The sequence below is a fragment of the Dromaius novaehollandiae genome, chromosome W (assembly GCF_036370855.1).
Source record: "Dromaius novaehollandiae isolate bDroNov1 chromosome W, bDroNov1.hap1, whole genome shotgun sequence".
NCBI classification, from domain to species: domain Eukaryota; kingdom Metazoa; phylum Chordata; class Aves; order Casuariiformes; family Dromaiidae; genus Dromaius; species Dromaius novaehollandiae.
This window is the reverse complement of record NC_088130.1, coordinates 3499425-3525935: the sequence shown is the minus strand read 5'-3', so window position 1 is coordinate 3525935 and position 26511 is coordinate 3499425. Positions and strand designations below refer to the sequence as shown.

The following is a 26511-nucleotide window of genomic DNA, read 5'->3' as shown; positions in this document are numbered from 1 at the left end:
ATCCAGGAGAGCGTCACCCCTGGTTGACACATCTAGTACCTGTATCAAGAAGTTATCCCTGGCACCCTCTAGAAACCTCCTGGATTGTTTGCATCTCTCTGTGTTGCCCTTCCAGCAGATGTCAAGGCAATTTAAGCCCCCCACCCACCCCCGTCCAAGAACCAGGGCCTGAGATCTGGAGACTTCTTCAAGTTTTTTAAAGAAGACTTTGCTTTCTCATCCTGATCGGGTGGCCTGTGACAAACTCCCACCATGAGGTTACCCTTACTGGCCTCTTCTCTGATCCTGACCTACAAGCTCTCAACCATCCTGTTGCCCATTCCATAGAAGAGCTCCATACATTTGAGCTGCTCCTTCACATAGAGGACACCCTCCTCCCAATCTTTCCTGCCTGTCTTTCCTAAAGAGCCTGTATCCATCCATCACAGAGCTCCAGTCATGTGAACCCTCCCACCACGTCTCAGTTATTCCAATGATGTCATAGTTCTGTGTCCACATGTGGAGCTCTAATTTCTCCTGCTTCTTTCCCAGGCTGCATGCATTTGTGTACATATACTTGAGGTGGGCCTCCTTTCACTCTGTTTTATCATTCCTGAGGTCTCTCTTGTATCTGTTGCCCTGCACCCTTTGCTTTCTACCCCATTCACCATTTCTTCACTTAACTGTGCATTGTAATCTCCCACCCCTGACATTCATAGTTTAAAGCTCTCCTCACCAGGTCGGTCAGCATGTTGGCAAAGATGTTCTTTCCCCGAGAGAGAGAGAAAGAAAGAGAGAGCGAAAAGAGATTGGTTGTTCCTTCTTATGATGCTATTAATGCTGATTGGAGAACACTTGATTTTATGCAGGTGTATATTTATTGGGCATGTAAATGACTATTATTGACTATGCTATCTACTAGGCTCTAAAGTTATAAACTAAAAGCTACAAAGGGAAGGATGAAGAAATCTTAGTTATAGGAGTTATAGACTAGAAGCTACAAGGTGAAGAATGAGGAGTAGAGGAAGAAAAGGGTGATTCACACATCAGTGGCAACCACTTTCCACAAGAAAGCTGACATGACAGACAGTGGTTCAGAATCTGGCAGTGCAAGGCTGTGAGGATAAGAACACTTGGGTCATCAGGGTAAGGGCACTGCCACAGCAGCCTCGGGGTGTGTAGATGAAGGGTTACAGAGCTGAGAGTGAAAGGCAGGCTACAGAACTGGAAATGGAAGGCCCTCTATTACACAGGGTAAAAGACATCTAAGGCACCATGCAACACTTAAGCATTTCCCCTTCACATGCAGGATTCAGGGAAACACCACCTGGGCCCCCATGCCTGTCATCCTCACCCTTAGAGCTGTGTAGTCACTCTTGATACACTCAGGGTCTTCCCTGGCAGTATCGTTGGTGCATGCACGGATGAGCAGCCAGAAATAATAGTCCAAGGGTCAGACAAGCCTCTGCAGTCTCTCTGCAACATCCCAGATCTAAGCGCCTGGTAAGCAGCAAACTTCCCAAGACATCAGGTCAGGTTGGCAGACTGGTGCCTCCATTCCCTGCAGGAGAGTCTCCAATAACTATCATCTTTTTCTTCTTTGTGCGGACACTTGTTTGAGGCCTAGCTGGCTCTGACACCTTCCCTGAATGGGAATCTTCCTCACCTGTTCCCAGGGAAGTGTACCTGTTCTGTAACTGTGGAACCAGAGATGGAGAAGGAGCCTTAGATGTGTTGCCAGGCATTAGATGTCGTTGGTCAGGCATGATTTCCCCTTGGTAAATTCATGCTGACTGTTCTCAATCACATTCTCCTCCTTCATGTGCCCAGAGATGTGTTTCAAGAGGTCTCACTCCATGATTTTCCCAGGGACTGAACTGAGACTGCCCAGCCCTATACTTCTCCAGATTGTCCTTTTGACTGTTTTTGAAGATAAGTACGATATTTACTTTCTTCCAGTCGTTGGGGGTTTTCCCTGATCTCCATGACTTTTCAAATATGATAGAGAGGACATTAGCCAGTTCTCTCAACACTCTTGGATGCAGCCCATCTTGTCCCATGGACTTGTGTGGGTCAAGTTCTCTCAAGTAATCCCTGACTCAATTATCATTTACTGCTGGTAGTTCTCCTCCTCCTTGAATCCTTTCCCTAAGCACAGAAGCCTGGGAGACCTTGTCAGTGAATATGCAGCACCGAACAAGAGCATGAAGACCACTTGGGAAAGGCACTTTGCCAAAAGGAATTGGGAATTTTGGGAATGCTGGTAACTGAGAGGTGCAGAGATGAGAGATCTAGTGGATTCAGCAATGCCATCACTGAGCCTGAGTTAATAAACTCAGCTGAATCTGAGCTGCCCCTGGAAATAATAAAGCTCAATCTATGCAGGTCTGCAACTGGGTTAGAGATGTAAAAGTATGATGTGCTCTAGTTAGCATCTTATGCAAGTGCAGCATCAGGCAGCGATAGGAGTGGTTTGCATAAAATTGAGAATACTTCTTGCAAATGTTCATTGGCCAAAACTGCAGCAGTGTTGCATTATCTTAGCTATTTTAATTTTTATGTTAGTTTTTCAATACATGAAAGTTAAATGCTTTGTAGCCTCCTGTTAGTTCTCTTTGGTAGGCACTGAAAACAAAGTACTTAAATCCTGTGCAACACTTTAAAAGATTAGGCTGAAGAGGGTATACATATTATCTAAATGGGATTCAGGGGACCAAAGTGAGGAGCCTAGATCTCTATATAGTCAGTAGAGGTGTATACCTCCTTGGGAGGAGTAGAAAACACCTAACCGAAGTGTCTACAGTAGTTGGTGAGAATGTGTCCTAGGTATCCATGCCTGTTATATGGGCTAATTGCTCACCAAACTTGAAATTAATTTATGTCTTATTTCAATTATAGCTTCAAAGTATCTTCATACAACATTATCCTTCTAATATTCTTAACATTTTACCTAACCTAATCTGGTATTTTTATGTATGTTGCAATTTATGCATAGTATAGCAGTAAGATCAGTAAACTATCAGCGTTTCAACTGTTTGGATTTCTGATGCGGAGTTGACAAGCTGTCCTCTGAACAGGCCTTTATTCAAACTCCTAATTCTTTTTTCTGATATTCAAAGTCACATAGCTAGTGTTTTTCAGTTACTCTCTGAATAATAATACTTGACAGATATATTGTCAGGAAATGATTAGTGCTTGCAGATCACTTTTATGAGTACAAAGAAACCATAAAATGTGCAAAAAAAAAAAAAGACTATTTTAATCAACAGCTATCTTGGTGCTCTCATAGCCTGTTTTGTTTTACTGAGGTGCGGTGCATGCAGTGCTCTCAGTCACTTCAGGGAAAGTTCACTGTGTAATAATGAATTTGATTGAAGATCAACTGTCATGTGGAGATATTCCTTTTTATAGTTGCATTTTAGAAGTACTGGGGTGGGGGAGGGAAATGCCACCAAAGGACTTGGTTTAAAGTTTCAAGCATAATTAAATAACCAGGTATTCCCATAGTTCATTGAATCATGACCCTTAAAACTGTTGTATCTTTTCCCAACTGCCATTGCAGCGCATGGACATGGACCGTCGTAGGGAGGATGCCAGAAACCCCAAGCGCAAGCCCCGCTTGATGGAAGAGGATGAATTGCCATCTTGGATTATTAAGGATGATGCTGAAGTTGAAAGGCTCACATGCGAGGAAGAGGAAGAGAAAATATTTGGAAGAGGGTCCCGTCAGCGCAGGGATGTAGACTATAGCGATGCTCTCACAGAGAAACAGTGGCTACGGGTAGGTACTTCTTTTTTCTTTTTGACAGTTGATATTTCTTTGGGGCGGGGGGGGGGGTCTCATTGAAGACTACAAAGTTGCACAAGTGAAAAGACCATGCATTAGCTAAGATCCATATATTCTTATTATTCAGCTTTTACAACTGTGCTCAAGGCATAACTTAGGTTTCAAGCTATGCTGCTGGAGCTTAACTAATTGCTAGATGCAGAATCAGAATTGCAGTTGCTTTGTATTGCAACTATTCTGTTGCTGTAGATATTGACATATTTCACGTATATGTTTTAAGATACACTAAGCAGACTGTCATCTTCAAGATGACTTTTCTTTTATAGTATAGCAAACCTGTGATCAGTGTGTATTACAGCTTTCTGTGTTGCAGGTGTATAAGAAAAACCCAAACTGATCCCTTTTAAAAGTTTGGAAACTTTCAAGCAAGTCTTCTCTCTCTTATGATCTTTCGTTTCCAAGTGCCTCTGCATTTCTTGATCCCAGTGAGATCAAAAAATTTGACGAAGAGCATCTTGCAAGATTTTCAGACCTGAAAGTAAAGAATCGAAACTTATTCTCACCGAATCTATGATTTTGTTGCCCTTGAGGATTTCCTGTCATTCCTCTGCTTAAAAAATGCACATCTAATGAACACTAATGTATATGGCTTTTCAGAATGTTAATATCAGGGGTGGTAAGGAGATGAGGTTTGATCTATAGAAAGTCTCTTCAAAACCAGGCAATTTCATAATTCTTTACTCAATTAGGATTTCTAAAGCGTATTAGTAAAATTTTGCATGTACGGAACTATTCTCTGTGATTTGATAGACAATATTCTACTGTGGTAGAATAATCACATGCTTATGTGGTTGACCCTAACACACAGTGCAGCTAGGACCATAAAAGCTAGGGGAGAAACACAAAAACAAAGTGTATATCAGGGGGAGAGATGAGATTGTAGTATACAGTCACTAAAAAGATAGATAAAAAACCTACATACTTTACTTACAAAAGTGTTTATGAAACTGCATTGTGAGACACGAGGCTAAAGAGTTGAGCCAGTTACAGCTGTTGTGTGTAAAATTTAGGAGAACAAAGATGTAAATTATATATTGGCTGTAAAATCTAAGCAAGTAGAGGAGACTAGCAGAGTTTGATATTTATGTTTTGAAAAGATTAATGGTGTAAAAAAGATGTACATTCTAGAAGCTTAAACTCCTTCTAGGCTATATAGATTTACCCTTTCCTACAGTGGAAGTGCCTGAAGTGTAATGTAGATCTACTCAAGCTCATTTTAAACTAGTTATCTTCAGTACTGAAATACTCTGGCTATGGCAAAAACTCAGCTTGGACTTGCATATTTTGCTTCTGAGGTTGGTTTTCTACTCTATGTTAAGTCCTTTTCTGTCAAAATATAATAGCCCTCAAGAAGTCATCTAATCCATCTTCCTACCTCAAAGCAGGATCCTATGTCATTCCTGATAGATGTTTGCCTTATCTGTTCTTAAAGGCCTCCACTGATGGAAAAATTAGAACTCCACAAGGGAATCTATTGCAGTGTTTAGTTTTCCCTAATACCTTATCTGAATTTCTTTTCTGGATTTTAAGCCCGTTACTTCTTGTTCTAGTCACTGTGGTCATGTAGAATAGGTTGTTCCCTTCCTTTTTTTTGCAATGTCTTTTTATGTCTTAAAAGACTGTTATCATATCCCTGCTTAGTCTTTTCTTCTTCAGGTTAACAACCCCTGCTCTTTGATCTTTCCCATAGGCTCTATTTTCTAGATCTCTAATCATTTTTGTTGCACTTCCTTAGACTCTCTCCAAGTGATTGACATCTTTAAATTTTGTCCAAAGCTAGACACTAATACTCCAGGTACAGCCTTACCTGAATAAAGGGGAGGAGTTCTTTCACATAACTGCTAGGATGTTTACATATCATGATATAGTATTTTTCTATTTTCTCAGCAGTACAGACACTGACTTGTGTCCAACTTGTGATCCAGTATAAGCCCTTTGATCCCTTTGTATGAAATGACTCCTTAGTCAATTGTTCCATATCCTGTTTTGTACAGTTGATTTTTTCTTGCCTAATAGAAATACTTTGCATATATCCTTGTTGAAAAGTATCCACATTTTCTTCAGTTGTGACACCAATTTATCAAAATCATTTTGAATTTTAATCTCGTTCTCAGGTATAATTGTGGTCCCTGTCAGCTTGGTGTTCTTTGCAGATTTATTAGACATACTTTCTGTTTCATAATCCCAGTAATTAAAAAAATTATTGAATAGCACTGGACCCCTATTTCCACAGCCTTACATTAAGAACTATTATGAACTATTATGAACCATTAAGAACTGAGTACAATTTTCTATTTTCCACACACCTGATAATAATTTTATCTAGTCCATGTTTTCCTGGTTTGTTTGTGAAAATGTTGTGTGAGACAAGGTCAAAGGGCTTGCTAAAGTAAAGATACAATATCTACTGCTACTCCTTTTTCAACATGGCTTGTTACCTTGTTGAAGAAGAAAACTGCAAGTCCCTTCCTCCTCTGCTGTTAAGCTGTTAACTGTATACTCAAATTAGCTAGGTTAAAGCTAGCTACATTGCAGTCACTTCTAACTGTATTGTGTACATATTTCAAATTGCATTTTCAGGTGGCAACTCCATACACTTGAGAGTGTTACAACAAATGCTAATGTAGGAGCTACTAATATTTTTCACTATCTCTATTCTGAGGATTAGGTTTATAGTGTGCTACTGATCATGCAGCTTCACAGTAAAAAGTCCTCTCTATTAGGTGGACAACAAAAATCTGAATAAAGTGAAACTTTCCTGAGTGCTTTCATGAGGCTTATTTTGTGGGGAAAGTAAGGAGTTCTGTTTTCTGTTTCTTTACCCCTCACTTGTCTTTTTCTTTGGGTAATTTAAATTTTCCTGTTTTTTGAAATGACATACCTAGGGGATCACAGAAAAAGAGATGATTATCTTGTACAACATTTTCAAGGGAATCTTTAAATAGGTAAAATTATCAGAGGGAGTTATAATAAGCAGCTTTACCCTGAGTCTTTGCCACTCCAACTTGTAATGTAACAATATCATGCACATTGTATGGAAATTTTAAATTAAATCATTTCTTGTTAACTTGGACACAATAAACTACTTAAACCACTAAGGCTTTTTAAAAATACCCAGAATATTCAATAAATTCTAAATTAAGGTTGGTACATTATTTCATAAAAGTTATCCCTTTACTACCCCATATGTTTTATTAAGCCACTGTCTGCAGATCTGTACCTATAGTTACTTCTGTCTGTTTTGGAGCATTGTAAAAGAAACAGACCTGTTGGTCACTAGCAGCAGGGGATACCTCTAGTTTTTTCTCTTGCTCCAACTGCTGATGCCTTTATAGATATCCTTGTATGGGGCTTTTTAGAAGGAAACTTCATGTTTCTGACTAATAGATTGGTTTGATAATATCATTATCCAACTCCCAACTGTCTCCTTGGCTGCATTTGTCTTTGAGAGATTCACTTGAATTTTACTTTCATTTCTGAGGAGTTTTGCCTGGGTCAGCAGCCAGAATTCTGACTGTGGAGATCAGCTACCTGCTCCCTCTGAGCTGGACATTGGCCATAACACAGATACCTCAATACTGAAGAGTCTGGTAAGGGTCCTTTAGGCCTAATTCCTTCTTGTTGCCTCTGAGAGGGAAAACAAACAAACAAACAAAAAAACTAATGCCAGTTTTCCCTTCCTGGAGTTGTGGGTGCTGGGTAATCCTTGGTGCGTATGCTCACCTTCATGTATCATGCATATCTATCATGGCAGATCTCTAAAGGAAAGACCAGACCTCAAGGGATTTGTGCATGCACATATACAAATGAAAGTATGTAATCTTTCTCCTTATCAGAAGACTTGAGTTCTGAGTTTGGAAGCAGAGGACCAAAAATAGAAATGATTATTAAAGCCAAGAGGATGAACTCATGCAATATGTAGTAAAACTGCTTTAGAGGCCTGCAGCTGCCCTAGGCAAACTGTAATTGAATAACACTCTTCAGCTTCCCTGGGAAGATATAACAGAAGAACAGGCTGTGATCACTAGCTGATGCTGTAGGGTGCTGTGCCCTAACTGTTGGTATGGCAACTGCATTTTCTAGAAACAGGGAAGGAGGAGCCTGCCTCCTGATCCTAGGAAGCATTTAAATTCTGGAATTCTTGCATCCTCTAGCAAATTTCTCCCACAACACTGCTCCTCATGGGGCTGCAAAATGCCTTGGTGGATCAGCAATCAGATTATTTCCTAGAGGGCCATGAGTGTTCTGTAAAGGATTCTATTGTTTAGGGCTGTAGCTGGTCAAAGAGAGGCTAAATTGATCAGTATTGCTGTTAGATGTGTTTCATGATACTTATCTTGGCCTCATCTTGATTCCAATATTTTTGACTCAGGCAGAGGCATCAAGACAGCTCTTGCCTGGCTAAGCTTGTTCTGATGCTTTTTAACTCATCTTCCAAATCCTTACTTGTGAAGCTAAATCTCTTAAGACAGTTGAAATGTTTTGCATCTGGATTCAGCTTATTCAACTTAGTTGCTGGCTGGGTGACATGAGCAAAGTTCTGTTTTGTAGATGTGTAGATTTAATTCAAAATAGATTGTATGTTGCCAAGTGGAACAAGTTTGAAACCTGAGATGAGCAGTGTCAGATTTATCTCACACAGCATTCAAAACCTAACTATTGTGGACTACTTGCTTTTGCTGATCTAAAAATTTCAAGTGAAATTAAGGCATTAAGTCCATATTTAGTTTTCTTATTTAAATTAGAAGAAAGCCAATATTGACATACATTCATACAAAGTATCTGATGGATACTTTTCAACATACTCATGACTATTTTGAAATCCAAGTGTTAAAAATACAATGACATTTTTTTTCTTGCTTTATGTATACTGGCAAACAGTGAATATGTTGTATAGTAAAACTTGCGATTCAGTCTTTCCTTGATCCCCTCAAAATCTTTCATAGGAAAATGCTAGGAATGTCTTTAACTATTTTCTTATCATTTGGAACTTTAACATTTCAATTTTACATACTCTCTTTTATCAACTGTTAAAAGGCAACTCTGGCATCAAACACTGTAGTAAAGTTGAGCTAACGTATTATTACAACTTGACATAAATGACTAGAGGCTTTTTTTAGGGCTTGTGTTATCTGAAGGAGCTTTGCTTTAATATATATAACTTCTACAATCAATGATAAGCAGAAATTTTTAAGAGACCATTTTGTCACTAGTGAACATGAACTCTTCAGGTGGTTGTAATTAGATAATACAATAGCTCCATAGATTTATCTGCCTTATGTTCAATATTTGTTTCAGCTTAGCTTTTCATCTAGTGCCTCTTATATTTATTTAATCCTAATGGAGATTTGTTTTATAAGGGCTTTGTTGGAGGCTGTGATTTTTTGAAAGAGGAGAAAACAGATAAATATTTCTGAAATTGAGTTGTTGTCTCCATGTACATATTATACATGACTTTATTTATTTTTCTCTCTTTTTTTTTATTTGCTCAGGGCATTTGATGAGAATTGCATTCTGATCTAATTTATGTACTTTTTAGTATTTAACTGCAGATTCAATTTAATTTATTAAGCTTTGAGGGGGCAGGGAGGGTAAAAAAAAAAGTTTTAATTGTCACCGTGGATCCAGAAAGTCCTCCATCTCTGGGTATGGGCTATTCTATGAGCAGCAATTATCAGCACATCCCAGGCACTAAAACTACTTTGATAGTAGCGAGGCTGAGTGTGTATCCCAGAGATGTACACGGACATGGCCAGCTACACAGACTGCCACAGACAAGGCGCTGCCTTCAACACCGCCCACCTACAACACCACCAGAACTCCCATAACACATAAGTGCAGAGAGCTGAGTCCCCTTCCTCCTCTCCGGCCAGTAAGCATTGCCGTTCACTAGCGAAAGCACACACGCCCTTGCTCTGGTTCACACGCACATTCGAGGATCCCTCCAATATCAGCACGGCCCCTCCGTCCGTCTGATATCCCTGCCCGGATCCTGGGCCCCATTACTCACTATACAGGTCTCCTACTCACCGGCTAGTCCAGCTTGATGCTCGCTAGCAAACTCGCACACTCGTCTCACAAGCACCCCACGCTTGTGGATCCCTCGTGTATCAGCACGGCCCCTCTGCCCATCTGAGATCCCTGCCTGTATCCTGGGCCTCCGACTCACCGGCAAGTCCAGCTTGAAGTTTGCTAGCGAACTACACACACGCACACCAGGTTAGGGGACAGTGCAAACACTCTGGTCCGCCCAGGCACACGGGCCCTACGACCCCTGGTCCCGCTCCGGTGGCTGACGCTGAGACCCTCTCTCGCCCCAGTTGCTGGCGCCACAGACACGGGGCTGCTGTCACCTGAGGTCTGACTCCAGTTGCTGGCCCCAAATTCACTCGCTCTTGTCTCTCCAGCTGCTGGCCCTTAGACCTTGCAGCACTCGCACATGGGATAGCGAGTGAAATTACACGGAGAGATAGCTAAGAAGGGATTTAATAAGATAGGAGAGAGTGCGGCGATCAGGCACAGGGCTCGGTCAGGCAAGCGTACTGACCGGCCCCTGCTTACACGTGACTGATTCCTTTTATACCCCCTCCTCGCCATTCCCCTCTCTGTTCCTCCTCAATCCCCTTCCCCCAAATATTCCTTAGAAAGTCTCGCATAGTCCCACAGGCCCCCCTCTTATCTAAAAATCCTCCTGTTCATCTTGTTTCCCCCTCCTTATCTGTCACAAAGTCCGGGTTGGCCATGTCTGTAGTTTCTTAACGGCCCATCAGTTAGTGACTGGAGAGTTTTGGTCTTTGTCATTGTCTTCAATATCGCTTGTCTGTCAGGTTTGTGTCTGTGTCTTGTTTCTCGCTTCCCCCTTTACTTATTGTCCCCTTTGCATTGAAAAGGTCCTTGAACTGATACCCTTAATGCAGATGCTCTCACATTCCACGTACCCTTACAGAAAGAAATTCAGTTCAGAGACTATTCTAGAAAAGAGAAGGAAATAAGGCCCTTATGACTACTTTTTGAAGTGCAATGAAATTAAAACTGATGAGACAGTTTAGATGAAAGGGGCTTTTCTTGGCTTTTTGATGTGTGGGAACTAAAGTGCATCTACACAATACTTCATTTTTGTTCCGTTTTCTGGCAGGAAGGGGTTGTTAGTTTTAAAGCAAAGAAAAACCCAAACCTGTTCCACTTTCTGAGTACCTATCTCATCAAAAATTTGGAAGCAAGATTGAGAGTATGATTATTGGGGCCTAACAAAATACTTCTGAAATGTTTCTTTTATATTTGGAAAATATTCTCAGTAAAACAATTTTAAATGTCAGAACTGTTTTTGTGTAGTGAAGACCTGAAGTCAGGAAATCTGAACGGCTATTTCAGAGAAATATCTATCAGTAAAACATATCAATGTATTTTTGTAGGATTCTTTTGTCTTTCACTTTGCCCCAAGGATTTTACTTGTAAAATACTATAACAAATCTTAGCATGTTTTATATTGGAACTGTAAGTATATTCTCTTGTAGGAAATATTAGAATAATAGTGTGACATAAACATCCTTTTCTATTTTTGACAATTATGAGCAGCATTGTTGAGAACATTAGACTAAAATAAACTGTATTTTGATTGAAATAGCTATATTTATCTCACATATCAAGTTGGTATATCCCAGCAATCATGAACTGAAACTGACTTTCATACTTGAATTGTAATATTTTTACTCTTTTGAGGTATAAAATTTTGCATGAAACAGTTAAAGACCCTGCAGATAAGATGTCTGGGATATTAATCTTCATGCAGAAAGTCAAAATTCAAATGACCTACTACAAGTGAAGCGCAAACAAATATCACAGAAATCCACAAAAAAAGAAAGTCTGCATTAAATTTTTTAGATTCAGGTCCCTAGGAGCAGTTTGGGATCTGAAGGGGAAGAAACAAACATCTTAATATTGGGTGTCCACTGTATCCTTACTTTCTCCAAGACTGATAAGAGGCTTGCTAGTTAAAATGATGGGGCTTATTGCATAGTAGGCCATGACATTTTGTCACCTATCAGGCTTTTGAACAATGATTAGTCATTAATGAGTTTCCTCTGTCAGATTTGCATTTGCAACATGGGTGAAAAGTTACCTATACTTTTCCAAGCAACTTGTTGTAGATTTTGGCCAAAGTACCTATTCACTCTGCAAAAAGAGAAGCATTTAATATTTTGCCTTGCCCCCAGGAGCAACTTATGGGACTGTTAGTGTCCTAATATATAACAAGAGCAGAAATATTAACCTAGCAAACATGGAAAAACAGTTAAGTTAAAAACTGGGCTTCTCAAAAATTATTAAACCAATCCCTAAGCATGACTAGAAGGCCTTAGGAAATCAGATTCTTGAGTCATCTTGAAGTAATCTGCTCAATGAATGGAATGCTCTGTTTTCTGTACCCTAGGAATGAGGTTTTATTTTTAAAAGAAAAAAATATATTTCCAATAATATAAAAGACCAGTCCAAGTTTAGAGTATAAACTTGATAATTTTGGATTACAAGATTTTAGAGAAATTAAGGATTAGCATACTTGACATCTGTTTCAGTTACCTCTGAGTACATATAATGAGACATTGTCAGATGGATCGCAAAGAATCAGAATCTTAGGACTTCATTGCTGCTTGGGGCCTTGCTTAAATTTAATTTATTTCATATATGCACTTGCACTGCATTCTTCTTTCTTCTATGGAGGAACTTCACATCCTCCTAGACCATTCTTAAGAGTCTGTGCCTTTCTTTGAAACTTCTTTGTATTCTTCAGTGAGCCCCTGCTTAAATAATAGTTTTTGCTCATCAGACTGTGATTTGCACTGTAATTTATCCCAGAAGACCAAGAACTCCTTCTAGACGCATGTACATTAAAGGACTGAGCTCTGCAGTAAATCCTGCAGTATTCTAATAAACACATCCAACTCTGTAACTGTAGAAATGGCCTGAAAACTTTGGACTCACTACATCATTACTAGAAGGTAGCTTTGCAAAATGTTGTGCAGAGCTAGTCTGAATATATCTTTTTGTATTACTGTTTCCTCCTCTAATTTTATTTAATTTACTGACAAAAGCTAAGTTGTCCAAAGCGTGACTTGGTTTTATGTTTTATGTTGTTATCTTTCTCTAAATTATACAAAGTCTCTAAATTATACAAAGTTACTAACAAATTATATTGGGACTCTCTAACAAGGATGCTTTCTACTGCTATCACTTCTTGTTTGAACAGTCTTTCTTTGCGTTAAAATTTTCCTTCTGTCTATTTAGTAGTGAAATAATCTTATCTCTCGCCTTACATTTTCTCATTTCTTACTCTGTTATGTTGTATGCATAATAGGGCTACATGAGGGCCATCCCACTCTTAACTGCCTCAGACTCACCTGCATTAAGAGCAATATATCTCTACAACCAATTTCCCATGCTACTGGAAAAATCTCTAAAGCTGCTTTCTCTAAATAAATGGATGCAAGAGGTCACTACAAACATCCAGTGAAAAAATAATAAAAATGGAAAAGGTTTCTCAAAGTTATTTTTTCAATTATTTTTGTTTTTATCCAGACTATTTTCTCTCTCCTTTTTCTCCTTGCTCATTTTCCTCATTTTGTTCCCATTTGGTTATCTTCTGTATCTCAAACTCAGAATAAAGACTGCTTATTTCAAAAAGAGAAGTGTTAGTCCACCCAAATACGAAGAAGAAAGAGAACATAAGAAAGTACTTGATGATGCGACATATGACTTTATTGGCACGAGCCGAGATTACTTTGCCACACAAACAAATGCCAGTTAACTCTTTATACCAGTGTCCTATATGCATATCTCATATTGTACAGAAAAAATTGGTGATGTTTTAGGGTGTTGATAAAAATAGTATTCAAGTATAAAACAGGAGACTTTTTTATTGCTCTGTTTATAGCTCAAAAGAAGAGAAAATATTTTTAATATCTATTCAAAAGACAACTGGCTATCATAACTAGATGATCACTTCTTTCTCCCTAATGGTCTTCCTTTCCTTGTGCTCCCTGTGAAGTCTGTGAGTCCCAACATTATTTCTAGTGATTGTGCCCTTCAGTCTTTTTGTCCCCATAAGTTTATGAAAAGTTCACAGTTGCAAAATCAGTTTTGATTGATTTAATTTAAAAACATTGCTTACATTGTTGGATTTTTAATTATTTATTTTTAATCAAGTTGCACTTAAAAAAACAACAAAAAATCAGAAAATGTTTGTTACTGCAAATGTAGTTCCTTATAACTTAGGTGAAATTTATCAGTGCTGGCTCTGTGTGATGCTTTAGATTAAGAAGATATTTTATTTGAAACTTTTTTTAGACCAGAAATAAAATATTGAAAATTAAAACTTTGATCCCATAAATATTTTAAATAGGTACATTTTTTATGATACATTCTTTTGTTTCAAAGTAAGTATGTAAATATGTACTTACATTGTACTAAAAGTTTATTAGCATCAATCTTCAAATCAAAATGCTTGTTTTTCAGTTTAATCCCAGCAAAATCAGTCTTGCTTATCTGTTGTGTGATTCTATCCAACAGTGAAAGGAAATTCAGTTAAAATAACCCTATCAATCCTTGTATTATTTTCAGATGTTTAGTCATTGGTACTATCAATAGAATATCTTTGTGTCATCTGATTGTCCATGCCTACAATGTTGTGTTATTATTCTTCTTCATAGTATTTATTAGACATCAGGAAGATCACTGTTGAGAAACCAAGCAAGAGATTTGGATTTTAAAGAGAGGGATCTTTTGAGGACTTAATAAGTTAGAAGTCTCCATTAGGTGTTAGAGACAACACGAGCAAACAAGTAAAGCAAAGAGGGATGGGATTTCAGATAGGGCATAGAAGGAAGAAAAGTAGAATTCGTATTGGGACATATCTGCAGGACCTGAAGGATAAGGCTGGGGAGATAAATTGGATGGGGCAGGTAGAGAGAGGAAGCAATCACCTTTTCTTCAGTATTGGGTCGCTGGCATTTTTTGGTTTTGATTAAATGGTTAACAGCCTTTAAAATCCTCTGTTTAGTACCTCTTGGTCAGTTGTCAGTACAATGCCTGCATAAGATATCTTCTTCATATATGAGGGATTTTACCTCCCTGGTCTCCTAGTGGTTTATAGATATTGCTCTCTGTATTATATTGTCATAGTAATACTGATGTGTATTTTGAGTATCCAATTTGTGTATATTCCATGAAATAGTGTTATGATTGATATCACTTTTATTGCCTGAATATACTGGAATATGTAATACTTAAATACCTGGCTTTTCTGGTTGTGTATTCTGTTTTGATTGTGCATAAAATAAAATTAAAATAGGAGCTAGGACGAACTGGGAGTTTCAAAGTAGAATGCTCTCCATTCGAATCCCATGCTTGACAAGCTATCATATCTCCATTCTTAGGATATTTTGTTGGTTGAAACCCAGGATCTTGTTGGTTAAAAAAAAAAAAAACCTTTGAGTCTCATGAAACTTATGATTACTGGCTAAACAACGTAGGAGCCTTGTGTCCCAGCCAGCAATGGTTTACCTCTTACTGCTACCCTAGCTTGCTAGAGGAAGTTGTTGGGGAATCTGCCATTCAGCATGGCAGGGAATAGTTCTGTAAATGGTATGCCTTTGCCCTAGGAAAAGTTCAGACTTCAGGATACTGTGCATTGTTGGGTTTATTTCTGTTTAAGGGATTGGGAAGCTGATTTTTCTGTTCACCTATATTTTGTATGCCTTCAATGAAAATACTGAGGTGGATAATTAGCATGTTAGCAAATCTGCCTGTATGGTAAAGTTAGTTACAGGAGCTCTCTGTTCTCTACTTATGTAGCTTTGAGAGATGTTGAGCATTAATGCCTGGGAAGGAAGGGAGTAAGCTATAGTAACACTCTTTGGAGATGCTTCTTTGGGTTAAGAGGGAATAAGAGGGGGATGCAGCATATAGGAGGAGGTCTCTTGTTCTGCACAGTGTCTCATTTAATCCAAACAGGGTTTCAACATTATCAAGTAGACTTGTCATATGGTTCACTACCACTATTTTTAAGTGTGTGTACAGTTTCCGTGACTGTAGGCAATAGTAATAGCTTTCTTTGCCCCTTAAATTTCTAGTAGTAGTACTTAATAATGATTTCAGAGCAAAGGAAACTAGTATATATCTTGGTCCATGATAAATGCCTCTCACAATGTAGTCATTGAAATATGAGAAAAAAATCACTGGAGTGTTGGACACCAGAACTGATTTTTATGCCCAACCCTGCCATTGATTCACCATGTGACCTTACTCAAATCACTTGATTCCTGTTTCATACAAAATGAATCTAATAACTAATATAGGACTGGTCTGAGAGTTTAAGGTCTTTGAGAACCTTTGTGAAGTTTAATATATTTCATCTTATGCCATTACTTACCTTATTATAACATACAACTTCAGTTTTTTATTAAATAAAATATCCATGGGTGATTTCGCCAAGGTAGATTTGTTGTTGATTTCCTCAGGTATTATCAGGTTGGATTGCAAAAGGACATTGTCACCAAGTAAAAGTCAGACCTATAGATCTTAATGCACATTTAGTTCCATAATTCTTGACTGAAAAGTTGTATGTGCATGATGTTGTGCCATGTTTTCCAGATTCTCAACTAAGTCAATGTTAAGGATACAAACAAAGCAGTTTCCATTTTGATCTTTCTTTACTTCATTTCTTTGATGCTCATGGAACAGTATCCATTTTTACTAAGAAGACTTAAATCTGGACAAAAGTAAGAAATGCTCCTTCATGATGAGATGTAACTGCAATTAGCAATAGGAAGGCCAACTGTCCCAGAACCAACTTCTTCTAGTTGCCTTTTGAAAATTCTTTTGTTTATTTGTTTCTCTTTAATCTATGGTCAATATGCTGCTTAGAATTCTGGTGCCCTGAGAGACTTGCTCAGCTCTTGAGCAAGGGAACTGTTTTATATACCATGAACCAAGACACAGCAATAAGGTACTGAATAGCAGGAGGATTTTCTTGGTACAGGACTTAACTTAGTCGTCATGCTTTCCACTGGTTTTCCATTGGCTTCCTAAGGAATTGAAGATACCCAGTACTTCTCATGAGATGCTTGACCCTTTGCAGAATTGGACTCTAATAGTTTTTTACAGCTTTATTTCAAGAAACCAGGCTCCAAACTTTATTGTAGTTTTCTGTCCTGTTGCCTAAGGGAAGTGTTAAATATTTATTTGTACAGTAGTTTTCTTGACTTCCTTTCTGTTCACCTCACTAATCCAAAGGCATTTTAACATGAGAGATGTCTGTGCTATGTCTTACACTCTTGTACAACACGTCATCCATCAGAAACTGGAGATTTGTTTCTGGGATTCATTACATTATCCTGCTGATAAAGGTTTGGAAGGATATTCTCTTGGGTGTGGCACTTTAGCCCTATTGTAGTAAGTTTTTTCTAATGAAGAGCTGTCATCTGAATTAGTTAATAAATAATTTGTTCATATATGAGCACACATATGAATGTGTGTGTGTGTTGTTGACATGCATAGAACTTTAACATCTCTGCTCAGTTGATTTACACTGAGTAGTTTTAAGCCATCTTTTGGGTCAGCCTAAATCATAAGTTTAGTTTTCCACTTTACTGTTTATTTCCAAGGTATAAATTTACCATTTGAGAATTATGTTGGTTAGGTATCACATTAACAACACTGTTTGGCTGCTCGTAGTGTCACGCTGGTTTTTAGTGCTTCCACTAAAGCCTTAATTTAAGGAAAACTGTCTGAATTTACATGTCTGCACAAAATTTTTATTTGTGCTAATTATAATAATAGATTTATATATTATTAGCCAAGTAGAGGGGTTTTAATATTCATTTGCAAGTTTATAGTGTGCTGGCAATTAATTTGCTGTCTACTAGTCATTAATCTAGCAAGCAGAAGAACAAATGTCACAGTTTGCTTGTTCTTTATTTTCTTTTTTTGTTTGTTTTTACTACATTGGCCAATGTAGTTTAAAAAAAAAAACAATCCAAAACATTCTTTTGACTTTGATCTTTTCTCCCAACCCCATAAACAATTTTTCAAAATAGTATATACCCCAAGTAACAATTGTATGCACAATTCTAAATGAGATGTTAGTACTCTCTGGGATGGTGACAATGCTGTTTATTGGGGGGGCACTTTGTTTCTTGTTGTTCTGAGTATTTTTTGTAGTAGTTGTAATAACCAAAACCTGATCTGTTCATTACAGTACAATAAAAAAAATGTATCATCTGCATTTTAAAACTGTATTTGTTACATACATTCTATTTTAGTTTTAAAATCATACATGAAATTGTCCAATTTTGCTGTTACAATTAAAACGCTAACAAGAATCAATAGCTGCCCAGCTAAAAATCTAGAATCTGGGTGCCTGGAATACTAAGGGGAGAAATATGATAAGTAGTTGTCAATATTAAAGCCGGCTGAAGGAAGAAGGCTTCGGGCCTTGTAGTAGGTAGAATGAAACAGCAGATTTGAGTATCCACAATCCTTTCAGTATTAAATTTTCAGTAAAATAAAATTACTCGTATATGAAAACATAGCCTTTCCCCAGCTCTCTTTTTTTTCCTGATCAGCTGATGAAGAGACTAGCAGCTCGCTGCTTTGCTGGCTTGTTAATTTTATCCCCACTAACTGTGATTTCCGATAGCCGGCCTGCTGATAGTGGTAAGGTAAATATTCTTTTTCATTGCCATCTTGAAGATTCAGTAGAACTACATCACAGGCATGTGTAGGTGTATAACACATCAAAAGCCGGTGTTCTCCGTATTTCTATGTTCAACTGAGTGCTTAAGGAGAGCAATGACATTAACTGTTGACAGCCTTGCATGCTGTATTTATTAGTAGTATTTCTAGCTTCCAAGATTTGCAGAGAAATTTCCTTTTCCTAATCTTCGCTAGCTGCAGTAGTGTGTAGTGGGTGTCCTGCTTTAGCCAAATGAATATTAATGAATTTGCGTGCAGATTTTTTTTCCCTTCCTTTTTCCTCCTAACTCATCAGATCTCAAGCCTCCTTCATAGTGGTTATCTGAACGTTGTGGAAGCATGATGGAAATTGTCTTTTGATTATTAAGGCCTAGTTTCAGGCTGTCCCTCAGGATTCTGTGTTCATGTTTGTTCTGTGGATTTGCACATCGGAGGATGCATAGGAAACAGATTTTGAAATCCCACTGGTGTTTTTAACATGCCAGGTTGTTTTGTGTTGTGCACCAGGTTTTTTCACAAAATGTTTTTCAAGAGACATTGTACACAATTGAAAGAAATTATGTCTGGGCTGTAATCACTCTTTTTATATAGATTGTTATACTCACATGATCATAAATATTAGCCATGTTTGGTGCTGTGGAGAAATGAAGGTAATTGCCTTATGATTAGAGCTCTTTCAGCTATGAGAAAGGATTGATTAGCATTTGCATGTACTCAAGGCAATATTGAGAGGCAAAAGGGACAAATATCAACATCAGTTACGTTCTGAGAAAGCATTAATCAGAAAGTCTGATTTTAAGATTTTTGATTTTTTTCCTTTTAATTTCAGTTCTCTTATGACCCAATATTTTTTCTGTTTATGGGTTTTTTTCCCATTTGTGTGTAATTGAAATGGTTTATTTTTTTGTGGATGTGTGTGGATTTTTTCTTTTTTCATCCTGTGATGAGTGCTCTTTACTGTAAAACACTGTATTGTCAGTGCTTCTGCCTGATTGTTGATTGCTATTCTAAATGAAAATTATACATTTTAGGTATGGTTTTAAAGCTCAGGTGATTCATATGTCACTTAAACTCTTTGGAAGAGAAGCTGAGTCTAGTATGTCAGTACATAAAGTAAGTGTGTATATGTGTGTGTGTGTATATATATGTAAAAACAGAAAAAAACGTGTAAGCTCTTTCATTGGAAGCTGAGCATGGTGTAGAGTATCCTGTCTGCAAACATGCATATCAAAGTCTTTCTCTTGAACTACATCCTCTAGGACTGCTACTAAAGTGAAGAAATTGATGCTTATTGCATACTTACCAGCAGTCCCTCATATGTGTGGAATTCAGGATCAGATGAATATATATCTATTTAGGTGATAGGATTTTTTATATAACTAATTTAATTTTAGTGTCTTATTGATTGCCAGTAACTGAATTTTCTTTTGAAATCTTGTTTATAAATAGACCGAGCATCTAGTGTTGAAATATCTACATCTTGTGTCATATTTTTCTTGTTTTTTAAATACAGCTTGTTAATTCTCTTTGCATTTTTCTCTTTTGGTTTTAAAAAATATTACTTTCTGAATCCATGGTTGTCAGGCAATCGAAGACGGCAATTTGGAAGAAATGGAAGAGGAAGTCCGGCTTAAAAAACGGAAGAGACGAAGAAATGTGGATAAGGATTCTGGGAAAGAGGATGGGGAGAAAGCAAAGAAAAGAAGAGGCAGACCTCCTGCAGAGAAGTTGTCACCCAACCCACCCAAACTGACAAAACAGATGAATGCCATTATTGATACTGTGATAAACTACAAAGACAGGTGAGCTCAGCCTTTTTTGTTTTTGACAAATAATTTCTGGAAACTTAATCCATTATAATTTTCAATTGTAGTTATTTATTTATTCAAAAATAAAATAATTCCATTTAGGTCCTGATCCTCTGCACAGAGGGCTTTTTAAAGGACCTAGTTGATAGAAAATTGTCAAAATGTAATTTAAAAGATGGGCATATAATGTCTGCTTAGAAATGCTACTGTCCTGTTTAATAGATGTATTTCAGTACCACAGGTTTAGGAAGGGTTTTCCTTTAGCTTAATGGAGCTAATGGAGCTGACTCCCATGCGATCCCACCTACCAGTTTCCTGAATAAGCCAAAGTTTGCTCTCCTGAAGTCCAAGGTCCGTACTCTGCTTCTTTCCTTCCGCACTTCCCTCAGGCTCTTGAACTCCACTATTTCATGGTCACTACAGCCAAAGCTGCCATTGATTATCACAGCCCTCAGTAGTTCTTCATTGTTCACAAGTAGCAGATCCAGGAGAGCGTCACCCCTGGTTGACACATCTAGTACCTGTATCAAGAAGTTATCCCTGGCACCCTCTAGAAACCTCCTGGATTGTTTGCATCTCTCTGTGTTGCCCTTCCAGCAGATGTCAAGGCAATTTAAGCCCCCCACCCACCCCCGTCCAAGAACCAGGGCCTGAGATCTGGAGACTTCTTCAAGTTTTTTAAAGAAGACTTTGCTTTCTCATCCTGATCGGGTGGCCTGTGACAAACTCCCACCATGAGGTTACCCTTACTGGCCTCTTCTCTGATCCTGACCTACAAGCTCTCAACCATCCTGTTGCCCATTCCATAGAAGAGCTCCATACATTTGAGCTGCTCCTTCACATAGAGGACACCCTCCTCCCAATCTTTCCTGCCTGTCTTTCCTAAAGAGCCTGTATCCATCCATCACAGAGCTCCAGTCATGTGAACCCTCCCACCACGTCTCAGTTATTCCAATGATGTCATAGTTCTGTGTCCACATGTGGAGCTCTAATTTCTCCTGCTTCTTTCCCAGGCTGCATGCATTTGTGTACATATACTTGAGGTGGGCCTCCTTTCACTCTGTTTTATCATTCCTGAGGTCTCTCTTGTATCTGTTGCCCTGCACCCTTTGCTTTCTACCCCATTCACCATTTCTTCACTTAACTGTGCATTGTAATCTCCCACCCCTGACATTCATAGTTTAAAGCTCTCCTCACCAGGTCGGTCAGCATGTTGGCAAAGATGTTCTTTCCCCGAGAGAGAGAGAAAGAAAGAGAGAGCGAAAAGAGATTGGTTGTTCCTTCTTATGATGCTATTAATGCTGATTGGAGAACACTTGATTTTATGCAGGTGTATATTTATTGGGCATGTAAATGACTATTATTGACTATGCTATCTACTAGGCTCTAAAGTTATAAACTAAAAGCTACAAAGGGAAGGATGAAGAAATCTTAGTTATAGGAGTTATAGACTAGAAGCTACAAGGTGAAGAATGAGGAGTAGAGGAAGAAAAGGGTGATTCACACATCAGTGGCAACCACTTTCCACAAGAAAGCTGACATGACAGACAGTGGTTCAGAATCTGGCAGTGCAAGGCTGTGAGGATAAGAACACTTGGGTCATCAGGGTAAGGGCACTGCCACAGCAGCCTCGGGGTGTGTAGATGAAGGGTTACAGAGCTGAGAGTGAAAGGCAGGCTACAGAACTGGAAATGGAAGGCCCTCTATTACACAGGGTAAAAGACATCTAAGGCACCATGCAACACTTAAGCATTTCCCCTTCACATGCAGGATTCAGGGAAACACCACCTGGGCCCCCATGCCTGTCATCCTCACCCTTAGAGCTGTGTAGTCACTCTTGATACACTCAGGGTCTTCCCTGGCAGTATCGTTGGTGCATGCACGGATGAGCAGCCAGAAATAATAGTCCAAGGGTCAGACAAGCCTCTGCAGTCTCTCTGCAACATCCCAGATCTAAGCGCCTGGTAAGCAGCAAACTTCCCAAGACATCAGGTCAGGTTGGCAGACTGGTGCCTCCATTCCCTGCAGGAGAGTCTCCAATAACTATCATCTTTTTCTTCTTTGTGCGGACACTTGTTTGAGGCCTAGCTGGCTCTGACACCTTCCCTGAATGGGAATCTTCCTCACCTGTTCCCAGGGAAGTGTACCTGTTCTGTAACTGTGGAACCAGAGATGGAGAAGGAGCCTTAGATGTGTTGCCAGGCATTAGATGTTGTTGACAAGTTTTTAGCCTCCCCCATCTTAGGAGTTTCCATCCACTGCTTCTTTGAGGGTAGTCTCTGGCTGTCCCTCCTTCCTTGCAACGTAGGGTTTGGGTTCTTGGCTTTGTAGGGTCTGTGCGAAGACCCCATAAATCTGCTCATCCTCCCTGATGGTGTGCACTGCTCACCTCCTCCTGCAGCTCCTTCACCTGCCGACTCAGTGCCTCAACCAGAGCACACCTCCCACAAGGAAGGATATTGCTGTCTCCAGCCCCAGGAGGAGGGCCTAGGCACTCCCTGCAGCCAGAGACACAGAATCACAGAATGGTTGAGGTTGGAAGGGATCTTTAGAGATCATCTGGTCCACCCCCCCACCCCACCCCCACTCAAGTAGGGTCACGAGCAATACTGGAAGAGGAACCTTTAGGCTGGAAGGAAGTTACCACTGAAGTTCTTCAAAGATTAGTGTTGGGATGGATCATAATATATTAATGATATTCATTTAAAAATTAGGACCATTGTTATCAGTAGCATAAAGTTTTAAAAGTATCAATATCGAGGGGGATTGGGATGTTATTCATGGAGGACTGAATGCAATTGAGGTCTGGAGTGAAAGAACTGACATGAAATTCAATAGTTCACAATGCATTATAATGTGCTTATGGACTAAAAATAGGAAACTTCTCTGAGCTGGGAGCTCATCACTTGGAAATGACAGAAAAAGAAAGACCTGGGCAAAGTAGTTGATTAAAGGATGATCATGAGCCATCAAAATTGTCCAGCTGCAAAAAAGATGAGCATGACCCTAGGTTATACTGTTTGTAGTGTTGCCAGTGCAGATAAGCAAATACGAATGTCATCGTATATGACGCTGTTAAAGCTTCTGGATTCCTACATATAGTGCTTGAATGGTTTCTTGCTCAAGAAAGATGAGTTTATATTGGAACAGATATAAAGAAATACTAGAATGATAAGTAATATGGAAGAGTCTTGAAAGAAGAAATGGGTTGGCTCGTTTAGTATAACACAGCACAATCTGAGAAGAGATACAATTGCTCTTGGTAAATTCATTTAAGAAGGGAGGCATGAACACAAGGGAGATTGTAGAACCAATTCAACTACCAGACAGTGTTGGCACAAGAACAAGTGGGTGTAACCAGTCATGAATAAATTTAGGTTGATAACTGGAAAAGATTCTGAAACATCTTTCCAGGTGAAATAGTACCAGGATCCTAGAATCAAGGATCTGGGAAGTCCCTTCCAGTTTTCTTGTTACACAATTGTTCCCAATTCTCTGAAGTTGTGTTTTTTAAATATATTTTTTAAATAGTTCTTCATTCCAGGTCTTCTCCTTATGAGCTGATTTGCAGCTTTATATAATCAAAGTTCAGAAACCACTCAATGAAATAGTTGCAGAGGCATTGAGGGGGATTTCCATTTTGCTTGTCACCTTCTCTCTACTGAAGATTACAAGAGGGGACTGTGCAGCACGTACTCTGAGGTTTGCATGATAAAACTGGTTAGTATTTGCTAGTTTTGGTGTTATTACTGCTGTTAGAGCAGTTATTTCTATTACAAGCAAGTGCACAATGTTACCATTACAATTCCAAAGTCAAGACCACAAGAGTTAGATATCTGTGCAACTATAATCTTGTCTCCTTGTACATATGCATACAACGGGTTGTTGTAGACAGGTTTCATGTTATTTTTCTTTGTTTGGGCCTGATCCATTATAAGGAAAATCAAGCTTTGTTGTGGAGCCTTGGCTAGCAGAAGCTTACTTAGTTTCCTTTACTGGTATGGCTTCTGCCCAGTTTGACCAGCACGAGAAGTTAAGAGCTATTTGAGTGTACCTGTTGAGGACAGAAGTGTTAGATTTTAGCTGTTAATCTCCATTGAACTTGCACAAAATTAGCCTTTTTTTCCCTTCAGTCTTATAACTGGGCTAAATTCAGTCAAGGAAGGAGACAAGAGACAAGAAAGAAACACTTCTGTAAAGTAAAGCCCACCTGCCACAGGGAAAAACTGCTCAACTCACATCGTTTAAACTAAATCAGGCAGTTTATTGATTTACTAACAACATGTGATTAACTGGCAGTCAGTGAACATTCAGGATCCATATCAGCAATACAACAGAAAAACCACAATAGTAGATACTCACAAAATGTTAACACCTACATATTTCTAAAACCCTTCTATAACAAATCCAAAGCTAATCCCCCCCCATACACCCCCCCCCCCGGCAGTGTGGGTTACAAGCACACCCCTCCTGTGGGAGTGTGGGTTCCCCCACTTGCACACCCCTCCTGTGGGAGCTGCGGGTGCTCCAGCTATAGGTGCACCCGTGCTGCTCCCTACAACCTGCTGATCCACGTGCCGGTGAGAAAGCCCCCCACAAGGTCACCTATGCACCCCCAAGGGGTGGGCCCCTACTTGGTGCACCCCATACTGCCAGCCCACTAGCTGGAGGCAGGTTACTCACGGCATCCCACAGGGAGGAGGCTGCTCCGCCAGGCCTAGGCGGAGGCTGCGATGCCGATGCTGGCAGGGCCACTTCTGTCAGCGTCAAACCCAGGTTTTGTCTACTGCTGTTTCCAGACCAAGGGCTCTCCTCCCCTGTTTCAAAATTTCATGCTGCCTCTATTCTTTTCAAGCTGACTCCCTTGTTTCAAAAGTCTCTTGGTAATTAATTCCCAGGTTACTGTTTAGTCTGTCTGATGGTCCTCTTTCTCTTTAACATGATCGGTTTGGGGCAAATGCCCTCTCAGTCAGTTGCGGGTGTCCCATTCACATCCACTGTTAAACTCACATTCCCATTTTATCAGCTGTTGTTATCCATGTTGTTTTGCCAAGAGGGGGGCCATGTGAATATTCCAAAATGCTCCACCCCTTGGCTGTTGGCCAGATTACAATGTTGTTTCAGCACCTCCACAATCAATTTGTGCTAACTTCACATATACAAGTTTGTTCTGTTGCCATAACTTCCTTATACCACACAATATGATTATCCACGTCATACACAATAGAACTGCTATCACAATCCATACTCATGGGTTTATCAATACTTGCAGAAACCCTGTTAAATCCATATCCCATCCAGTTCCTCAATCAAAATGCAATTGAGGGATCTTACATCCAATTTGAACGATGTTTTGTCCCTGGCATTCTATTTCAATCAAAGTTTCATTGATCTGGATGGCTCTTTTAACATCGTCTTTGAGAATGTTCTTGAAGACTGAATCATCCCATCAGAGATACCCTTGGTCCAGTTTAGTCGACACCTCTTTCTATGTTAACCATTACCTCTTCCAGTGGAGGGAGGGGGGGAATTTTACATCATCACACTTCCATTCATTCCAGGTAACACCTACCAGGTTACATTATTCCTACACTCTGTACCTATAATATTGCCCCCATCAGTTTGTAATACATATTCTGATTTTACTCCCTCACAGGTGATGTTCCACTCCTCTATAATTTCAGCTAGTTACATTTGAACCAAAAGCAAATCCATTTATATAGGGTTCCACTTTTCATGTTGTTTGTGGACACTGCCACTTTCTATCCCCATGCATCTCACAATGGCTTAAACTAATCATATCAACTCATATAACAGATCTGTTGGGTGTAACACTACATCACTGTGGATTTAAGGACATCGTGGGCCAAACGGTTTCATTGTTTTGTGATAACAGCTTTTTTAACCAACATTGTTGGAGGTTTAACTGCCTTTTTCCTGCACATCTTATTTTCCAGACCCATCTTGTTGACCCTGATCTTGTAGTCCATTGCAGCTGACACCTGCCTTGTTTCACAGATTTAGATAAAGAGGGTGACTTATCTTTTCCTGGTAATCAATCCATTGCCTCCTGCCACCACCCCATCTGTACTTGAGACATCAATGCTTGCATTTCCATATTGAGTTGCTGTT

General features: G+C 39.2%; 1 protein-coding gene across 1 annotated transcript in view; it reads left to right on the top strand.

The window, feature by feature from the left end:
• LOC135324464 (probable global transcription activator SNF2L2) overlaps positions 1-26511 on the top strand; it is a 136724-nt gene that overhangs the window by 94151 nt on the left and 16062 nt on the right. Inside the window, exons 28-29 of the mRNA XM_064500953.1 lie at positions 3542-3760; positions 20156-20373. Of these exons, the coding sequence (XP_064357023.1) occupies positions 3542-3760; positions 20156-20373 (437 nt within the window). The remainder of the gene's footprint in view (positions 1-3541; positions 3761-20155; positions 20374-26511) is intronic.